The sequence below is a fragment of the Fukomys damarensis genome, unplaced genomic scaffold, assembly GCF_012274545.1.
Source record: "Fukomys damarensis isolate Sample0158 unplaced genomic scaffold, DMR_v1.0_HiC HiC_scaffold_39, whole genome shotgun sequence".
NCBI lineage: Eukaryota > Metazoa > Chordata > Mammalia > Rodentia > Bathyergidae > Fukomys > Fukomys damarensis.
The window spans coordinates 96,413,522-96,423,565 of record NW_022900951.1 but is presented as its reverse complement, the minus strand read 5'-3'; the positions used below and the strand labels follow the sequence as shown (position 1 = coordinate 96,423,565).

The window sequence follows — 10,044 nt, the reverse complement described above, 5'->3', positions numbered from 1 at the left end:
AGACAGGTTCCCCTTATGTAGTTCAGGCTGGCCTTGACTCACTGTGTAGCCCAGGCTGGCCTCAAACTCACAGCAGTCCTCCTGCCTCAGCCTCCTGAGTGCTGGCATTACAGGTGTATACCACCGTGCCTGGCTTATATTTTCTTCTTTTTAATTTTACGCCAGGAAAGTGTTGGAAAGTAGGAGGAGGAGGAAATAGTCCCCATGATATCAAAAACTCACTTGAACCCATGCTTTTGTTTTTCTGCAGTAAAATGACCCTGTCATAAAGGCTAATCTATTCATAAGGAGCCATTTTTAAAAATTGTGTATATATAGCATTTTCTTATGGTAAATTTCAAACACACAAAAGTAGAGTTTAATGAATCTGCATCTACCCATCACCCAGCAGTGGTGCACAGTCTGTCATGCTACCCTTCTTATTTCACCTCTTGTGTCCCTAGTTTTTTGTTGATGCTAGTCTGGAGTATATCAGAGAAAACCCTAAAACCATTTCACCTACAAATACTTAAATATCTTGTTTCTATATTCGATAAGCATTTTTTAAGTATATGTGCTGCCAATGCAAGCTCTAGATAAGCATTTTTAAAAACAATCACAGTATCATTTTTCATACTCAAAAAATTAGCAGTAATTTCTTTAAAATCATCCAATACCTAGTTTCTCCATTTGTCTCAAATGTATTTTTATAGTTGGTTTGTTTGATTTGTGATCTAAACACAGTCTACCATTATATTTGATTGATCTGTTTTCTTAACCTATAACCATTCTCCCCTCTTGCTTTGTTTTCATACTACTTACTTGATAAAGATACTGGATTGTTACAGGGTTGTTACAGGGTTACCTCATTCTGGATGTGGCTGGTTATTTTCTTGTGATGATGTTTAATATGTTTTTGCAAGTTAGGGACTTGATTGAGTTCAGGTTCAATTATTTATAATAATGATAATATATTTATAATTGTAAGTACTTTATAAATATTGCTGTGTATGCTCCCTTGTATCACATCAGAGGGTGCCTGTTTGGTTTTCCCACTTTTAGTGGTATTAAGATAACTTTGACTTTCCAACATCAAAATTTTAATTGAAATTTTTATTGAGATTGTTGTAGATCATTATGCAGTTGTAAGAAATGATATGTGGGTTGAGGATTTAGCTCAATTGTACCGTGCCTACCTTGCAGACACAAGGTCCTGAGTTTGATCCCTGATACTGGGAAAAAAAAGAAATACAAGAAATACTCAGTACTCTTTATCCAGTCTTCCCAGTGGTGACATTTTGTAAAAATTATTCTGTCGTAGCACAACTGGGATATTGACATTGTCATCAACTGATCTTACTGATATTCCCCACATTTTCTCTGTGTGTGTGTGTGTGTGTGTGTGTGTGTGTGTGTGTGTTTATATAAAAATTTCATCATGTATAGGTTTTTGGGGATTTTTATAGTCTTTTTTTTGTTGCAGTTTGTTTGTTTTTGTAGTGCAGGGGATTGAACCCAAGGCCTTATGTATCCCAAGCAAGTGCTACCACCAAGCTATACCCCCAACCAATGTGTAGGATTTGGGATGGGTCAGGACAGGATCTTGCTGTGTAGTTCAGTGTGGCCTTGTACTCACTATGTAGCCCAGGCTGGCCTTGAACTTGTGGCGATCCTCCTGCCTCAGCCTTCTGAGTGCTGGGATTATAGGCATGGATTATCATACCCAGCTAGATTTTTGTTTTTGACAGAGGGTTCTGCTGTTTAGTCCAGAATGGCTTCAAACTCACAATCCTGCCTCAGCCTCCTGAGTACTAGGATTACAGGTGTGTTTCCCCCACCCAGCCATGTGTAGGATTTTGTATCTACCACCACAGTGAAAATACTAAATATCCCCAATTTTCTCCTTTGTTTTTAATAAAAATTTTATACTTTTACATTTAAGCCTATGAGGGTCAGAGATTTAGCTTGGTGCTGTGCCTGCCTTGCAAGCGCAAGGTTCTGAGTTCTTATCTCTGGTACCAGAAAAAAAAATCTAAGCCTATGATACATTCTGAGTTAATTTTTATCTCCTAAGCATTCATTTCTCTGCAATGTCCAAGAATGCAGTTGCTAGGTTGTGTGTAATTGATGTTTAATTTATAAGAAACTGAATTGCTTTCACAGGGACTGTACCAGTGATGGGGAACCTGTGTCATATGTGCCACAGTGGGCTGTTTATTATTGAAAGCTCTAAAAGGTTTTCCATCGCTGGACTATACCATTTTATATTTCTACAAGCAATGGATGAGGTGTACAGTTTCATTGCATCCTTGGCCAGCATTTAGTGTTGTCACTATTTTTTATTTGGGCCATTCTGATAGCTCCATAGTGATTTCATACTGTATTTCCCTGGTGACTAATGAATGATGTTGAGCATTTTTCCATGTGCTTATTTGCAGTATCTAGATACTCTTTGGTGAAATGTCCTATTAATGTCTTTCATTCATTTTAAATTTTGTTTGGGTGTTACCTAGTGTTATAGCACTTGTCTAGCATGTGTGAAGACCTGGATTCAATCCCTGGCACCACACACACACAAAAAAAACGTTTGTGTTTTTGTTGAGTTTGTAGATAACCAGTCTTTCGTCAAATGTGTGTTTTACAGATATTTTCTCCCAGTCTCTAGTTTGTCTTTTTGCAGGGTCTTTAAAAGTTTTGTTTTGTTTTGTTTTTTTAATTTTGATGTGGTCCATTTCTCACTATTTTCTTTTATGGATCATACTTTTGGTGTTAACTCTGAGAACTGCTATTCTAGCCCTAAATCCTGAAAATTTTCTCCTATGTTTTTATAAGTTTACATTTAAGCTCATGATATAATTTGAGTTAAATTTTGTATAAGGTGGTTTTACCTATAGCTTCTCACTTGCTCCAGCACCATTTGTTTCAAAAGCTATGCTTTCTCCATTGAATTACTTTTGTTTGTGTTGTCCCTGCGGTGCCCCTCTCCCTCAGAATTGAACTCATGACCTTAGCCTTGCCAGGCAGGTGCAGTGGTACAGAGCTACATCTCCAGCCTGAATAACTTTTGTATTTTAGTCAGCCATCACTTTTAGAATATTTGTATGAGTCTATTTCTGGGTTCTCCCCCAGTAAATTTTCATCAATAGATTTATTTTTGTTTTGTTTTCTTTATTTTTTTTTTTTTGAGACAGGGTCTCACTATGTAGTGGAGACTGACGTGGAACTCACTATGCAGCCCAGGCTGGTCTTGAACTCACAGTAATCCTCCTGTCTCAGCCTCCCAAGTTCTGGGATTAAAGGTGTGTGCCACCACACCTGGCCATATTTTTGTTTTATTTTCTTTTATTGAGTCAAGGTCTTGCTGTGCAATTCAAGCTGGCCTTGTCCTGCCTCAGCCTTCCAAGTGCTGGGTTTACAGGCATGTTGCCCCACACCCAGCTTGCCAATAGATTTAGCAACCATTGATCGTTTATTATTTTAATATGGGTTGCAAAATGGTAGTCTGTCATAATATATGAATAGTTATTAGCTGGAATGCTTCTAGAAAAGAGATCTTCCTCAACTCTGATCACTTTGAAATAAGGTTTATATGGGAAAATGCAGAAAAAAATGCTTTTCTTTCTTCCTTTTTTTTAATGTTTACTTGTTTGCAGAATAATGACTTGATTCCCTCCATCCTCCAGAGGTGACCAATAATGTGTTAGTAAGTATTATGAACTAATAGCTTTCAACCTATTTGATGTGTTTTAATTCATTTTCGTTGTTGTCTGTTGATATTGATGTTGGCTCATGTTGCCAGTAGGAGTTTATTCAGATTGGCTCTGAGTCCATTTGACACAACTACTATGATCTTTGACAGCTTCCTTGATTCTAGGAGCAAGATCTTTCAAGCTCATCTTAGACATATCCTGCCCCTAGCCTGAAAACAGCCATTTCTCTAAGGACCCTGATTTTTTTCATGAGAAATGACGGTGACTACAATCTGGATGTTAGCAACCCAGCAGCTCTTAGCACTCTTAGTGTTTCGATAAAGATACAGATATAATTATTTACATATAGTGTGTATGTGAAAGGAAAAAATAAATCATGAGTTTATACTGATATTTTCAATTCAAACTGAAGATAAGGCCTTAAGTAAAATTTCTTGATTTTTATATTTTGTATGTCTTATGCTTAAAAATCTTGATTCCTAATGAGTTACGTAATCACTCACTTGATAGGTAAACATTTTAGGGTGATTAATTTAGTTTTATAACCAAGATAACCTGTTGATAAAGTCCTGTGGAAGCAATGATAAGATTAGCTTGTTTAGAAGCTTTAAAAAAAAAACCTGCATCTTTACCTGCTCTAATTGTAGGTTACATTAACTTCAATAGGTACAGCCCTCGCTTGATGGAAAAAATTCTGCAAATGGCTGAAGGTATTGATATTGGAGAGATGCCTTCATATGATCTGATGCTGTCCAAACCTTCCAAAGGTCAAAAACGCCACCTTTCAATGTATGACGGTGAGTATACTTGCTTCTGGAAGGTAGGATTTGAACAAACTGTGGATTTTTTTTAAATGAACCGAGTTTGGTGTATGATTTTTTTTTTTTGTACTGGGGATCAAACTTGGGACCTTGCACTTGAGAGGCAGGTGGTGGAACCACTGAGCTAAATCCCCTCCCCTTGGAATATGAATTTAAATAACACTGGTAACATTGGTTGTTACAGACAAAAGATTTTTAACTTAGGTACAGTTTGTTGTTTTTTTTTTTTTTTTTTTTTTTTTGAGGTTGCTAAACAGAACTGAAAACTAAGTATTGAAGTCATACTATAATGCTCTCCTTGAAGTCTATGCTATGGAACCTCCTTTTAACTAGAAAAATCTTATTCTGTAATCATTTGAGCATCTAAGTAACTAAATCCTCTCAGACAGGTCCAGGATGGACCAGTTTTTTACTGAGTAGTGTTATAAGGAGGAAGTTGCTGATACAGTCTCAACAGGTTCTTCTATAGCTTTAGATTGATTATTCCCTATAAATCATTGGTTTCTGGCTGTTCTAAAAATAAAATATAGCAAATACCCTTTTGTGTAGATTAAGACAGAACTAAGGTTTTGACTTTGAAAACCTCTGGAATTTTTTGATAGTTTTTTCTTTGATCTTTTTGTCACAACTATGCAAAACACCATCATAGAGTTACCTCACAGAAGAGAAAGGTTCTGTAGATGCTTCTGGTCATTGTCTCTGTTGCTTTAGAACCATCCATACCATTTGCATTCCTTCCATGATCTTTTCTGCACAGATGATAAGAGCTTTACTAAATCGCCATTCTAGTACACTTCACCTTCCAGTATAGGTGCAGAGTACATATTACCTGTGTTTTAGCTCCTTCTATGGAAAGGCATCTCTACCAGTCACACATGGTGGTACCTACATGACTGATTCCATGGCATATTTCTTATCAAGGTCTTTCCTCATGTGTGGAAGGAGAGGGAGCATCCCTCATTATAGTGGATTTTTACATTGATGTGACTTGAAGTTTTTGTGATGGGACATATTTTACCAAAAATGCAGCTTGAAAGTAATAGGAGTGGTACTATTTTCCTGGTTGGTTCATTTGAAATATTTCCATTTTAATGAATTGTAAATTTCACTCATTCTATAGGTCAAAATCCTCCTAAAAAGCAAGCCGGTTCCAAATACCATGTGAGACCTCGTTTTGAGCCTGTACATTTTGTAGCTAGTAGTACAAAAGATGAAAGACAGGAAGATCATTATGGCCCTCAAACAAAAGAGGTAAATGAGAAAACACATTTTGCCAGCATGCCAAGAAACATCTACCAAGATTATACTCAAGACTCTTTCAATGTCCAAGATGGAAATTCTCAGTATTGTGATTCATCAGGATTTATTTTCACGAAAGACCAACCTATAACAACCAACATGTATTTTAACAATGGCAACCCTGCCCCAAGCAGCACATCACAGCAAGCAAACTCTCAGTCAGCTCCTGAGCCTTCACCATCACAGACATATCCTGAGTCAGTGGTAGCCGAGAAACAGTATTTCATTGAAAAGTTAACAGCAACTATCTGGAAGAACCTTTCTAATCCAGAGATGACTTCTGGATCTGATAAAATTAATTATACCTATATGCTAACTCGCTGTATTCAGGCATGTAAGACAAATCCCGAGTACATATACGCTCCCTTAAAAGAAATCCCTCCTGCTGACATCCCCAAAAATAAAAAACTTTTGACAGATGGTTATGCTTGTGAAGTTAGATGCCAGAATATCTATTTAACTACAGGTTATGCTGGCAGCAAGAACGGGTCCAGAGATCGAGCTACTGAGTTAGCTGTAAAACTCTTGCAAAAGCGTATTGAGGTTAGAGTTGTCCGGCGAAAATTCAAGCACACAATTGGAGAGGACCTTGTGGTGTGCCAGATTGGCATGCTTTCCTATGAATTTCCTCCAGCTCTGAAACCACCAGAAGACCTGGCAGTGATGGGCAAAGATGCTTCTGGGCAGCCCATTTATAATAACTCTGCCAAACACTGGACCAATTTTGTCATTACAGAAAATGCAAATGATGCGATTGGCATCCTTAACAATTCTGCCTCTTTCAACAAAATGTCAGTTGAGTACAAATATGAGATGATGCCAAATCGCACATGGCGTTGCCGAGTGTTTCTGCAAGATCATTGCTTAGCAGAAGGTTATGGAACCAAGAAAACAAGTAAACATGCAGCTGCTGATGAGGCTTTGAAAATTCTTCAAAAAACACAACCCACTTACCCATCTGTCAAAAGTTCACAGTGCCATTCAGGCTCTTCACCCAGAGGATCTGGAAAGAAGAAAGATATAAAGGATCTTGTAGTTTATGAGAACTCTTCCAATCCTGTGTGCACTCTGAATGACACAGCTCAGTTTAATCGAATGACAGTTGAATATGTCTATGAAAGGATGACAGGCCTCCGCTGGAAATGCAAGGTGATTCTAGAGAGTGAAGTCATTGCAGAAGCAGTTGGGGTGAAGAAAACGGTCAAATATGAAGCTGCTGGGGAAGCTGTGAAAATCCTTAAAAAGACCCAGCCAACTGTCATTAACAACTTGAAGAAAGGAACTGTTGAAGATGTGATCTCAAGAAATGAAATCCAGGGCCGCTCTGCTGAAGAGGCTTACAAACAACAGATCAAAGAAGACAACATAGGAAATCAGCTGCTTAGAAAGATGGGTTGGACGGGTGGTGGCTTAGGTAAATCTGGTGAGGGCATACGGGAGCCTATCTCAGTCAAAGAGCAGCATAAGCGGGAAGGGCTCGGTCTTGATGTAGAGAGGGTCAATAAAATCGCCAAGCGAGATATTGAACAGATCATCAGAAACTATGCCCGCTCGGAGAGCCACACCGATTTAACTTTTTCTACGGAGCTGACTAATGATGAGCGGAAGCAAATCCATCAGATTGCTCAGAAGTATGGGCTGAAGAGTAAGTCTCATGGGGTGGGCCATGATCGGTACCTAGTGGTAGGCAGAAAAAGACGAAAGGAAGACCTACTAGATCAGCTCAAACAGGAAGGCCAAGTAGGGCATTACGAGCTTGTCATGCCCCAAGCAAATTGAGATCTTACTAATTTATTTTGTAAATGCCTAATGAGGCAGATTTATTAAAGAAATGCTACATGTTCTGGTTGCAGAGTATATTCATTCTTAAAATCTTTCACCTGTTCATTTCATATAGTGCTTTATTAGCTAGTGGAACCTAAAGAATTCGATCAACTTGTATTAGCTTAATCCGGCAGATGATATTGTGCAGTCACTGTGTGTGTCTTTGATATTGCTGTGCCCCTCAGATTTTAGTAGTTTGTGCAAGCAAGAACATGTCCAAATGGAATTTCACCCCAAGAAATTCACATGTAAAAGGGCATAGCACAGCAATCTGCTACAATATGTAAAGTTGCTATTGACTCCAGTAAAATTACAGTTTTAATTGCAGACCTACTGAAAATGTCAGATCATTTTGTATTATCTATTTTCATCTTGTGTGAAACCAGTTATAGAATGTTTAACAGTAAATTGTACGTGTAAATGTCCTTACCAACTAAATGATGTAAAACTTTCTTAAAGTAATTTTAGTGTTCTTTTATTTATAACTTCTGTGATTTCCAGACTATTTGGAAGTGATTTACTGTATCTTGTGATATATGGGTTTTAACAAATTCTAGTCTTCATGCTGAGAGAGCACTACTTGAGAGAGCAGTTGAAAAGTTTCAAAAACGTAGATTCAACCTGAAGAAAGGAAGCTTGAACTGTTTGTTCTTGGTGCCTTGCAGAGAGACTCAAAGCAACTCTCCCTTGTAGCTTTCACATGGTTTGGATACACAGTACATCTAGGGCAACCACAGCTGTGGTGGAGCTTGGTAAAAGACTGAAGATAGTGTTTGGTGCTTTGATGAAATTGTCTGGTCCCTCTCTCAAAAAACTTATTAAGCGCCAAAAGCCAACTTTGTAACATATTTAAAACTGCTATTTTCGCTTATTTCTGGAATGTAAAAAGAAAGTGTATAAAAAAGGATTAGTGTATGCTTCCTGAATAAAAAAGAGCCAAAGTTAATCAAAATGGTGGTGTGCTTATTTCTGGGTAGCAGCCTAGTAGCAACACTTCGGGTCTTTGGAAAAGCGAGGTGGTGTTTGCACAAAATATTTCAACCCCAGAGCACATGTTGATAAACGGTGATTTAGTAGACAGGAACAAATAGTTATCAGTTTTACCTGTTGAAGTTTTTCCTATGCACCTATATGTCAACTTCAACCAAATCTTTGGCTGTTTTGTGTGATTTGGGTTTTGTATCTCAGATAAACATGTATAACCTCACCTGTAAGAGCATAGATGAATATTAACAGTGATAGTTAAGCACCAATGAAATGATGTTGAGGACGATTATGTTGTTTGCAGTGTCTTATAACATTGAGCACTGTACTTGATGTATAATTAGGACACAGTAAATAGTAATTTTATTTTTAAAATATTTTACACTAAGATGCTATAGTTAAATGACTATTTTAAAAATATAAAAGGATTAGCCTTTTTACCTTGATCTAACTTGTAGGCACTTAGAGGGACTGACAGAGTGTGGTATTTACTATCTTCCTACAGTATGTGACCTTTTTTGACACAGGGTCTTGCTGTGTAGTTCAGGCTGGCCTTCAGCTTGCTGTGTGGCCCAGGTTGGCCCCAAACTTGATGTTACTCCTGCCACAGGCTCCCCAAGTGCTGGGATTACAGGCATGTGCTGCCACATCTGGTTTATGTATTTTTTAGCCTACAAGGTTCTTGTCAACCTTGGGAAGCTGTGGTTTTGTGAGTTAGTAAAACCTGTCTTCAATTCTCTGTGTAACATTGGCTTTGGAAGTTATGAGATGTGAAAGCTATACTTGTTTCTTCTCTCACTATGTTTATTTCTTCCCAAAATGAATTTTTTTAGAAGAAAGGTAGGGGGATGTTACATATCAATTAGATTTATTTAAATGAGCCCAACAGAATATTAATGTAGCTATAGTTAAGGCTCCCAAATAATTAGGTCAAATGTGTACAAATTTGGTTTCTGATTTTTGAGGGGCCACATTCCCTAACTTCACAGATCAGCCTTGGTACCGATGCAAAATTAAAGCAGTCATTTAACTGTACTGGACAATAAAATGATTTTAAGGAATGGGGTTGGCAAGAATGAACTACAGTACTGAAAACTTTGTTTTGTCTTTATTTGGTTGCTATATTTTCCATTTCTTTGAAATACCAATCATTTTGTTTTTGTTTTTTTGGATTCTGTTTTGTTTTGTTTTATTTTGTTTTTTGAGGCCAGGTCTTGCTATATACGGTTCAGGTCGGCCTAGAATTCACCATGTAGCCCAAGCTGGCCTCAAACTTGCAGCCATCCTGCTTCAGCCTCCTAGTGTTGAGATTACAGGCATGTAAACTGCGCCTGGCAGCAATCATTTTAAACCTAGTAACCTTGCTATAAAATCTGCACAGTATACAGTTACAGGTTTTATTTGGATCACGTAAAACTATTAAACTA

The 10,044-nt window shown here is 37.7% G+C and overlaps 1 protein-coding gene across 2 annotated transcripts in view; it reads left to right on the top strand.

The window, feature by feature from the left end:
• Nkrf (NFKB repressing factor) overlaps positions 1 to 7,598 on the top strand; it is a 13,372-nt gene extending 5,774 nt beyond the window's left edge. Inside the window, exons 1-3 of one of the 2 annotated variants that reach the window (XM_010612991.2) lie at positions 3,651 to 3,682; positions 4,356 to 4,486; positions 5,631 to 7,598. In XM_010612991.2, the coding sequence (XP_010611293.1) occupies positions 4,372 to 4,486; positions 5,631 to 7,588 (2,073 nt within the window). In that variant the 5' untranslated portion in view covers positions 3,651 to 3,682; positions 4,356 to 4,371 and the 3' untranslated portion in view covers positions 7,589 to 7,598. Of the gene's footprint in view, positions 1 to 3,650; positions 3,683 to 4,355; positions 4,487 to 5,630 lie in introns of those variants that run through there. The other variant, XM_010612990.3, reaches the window with a different exon arrangement.
• Positions 7,599 to 10,044: the final 2,446 nt, after the last annotated feature.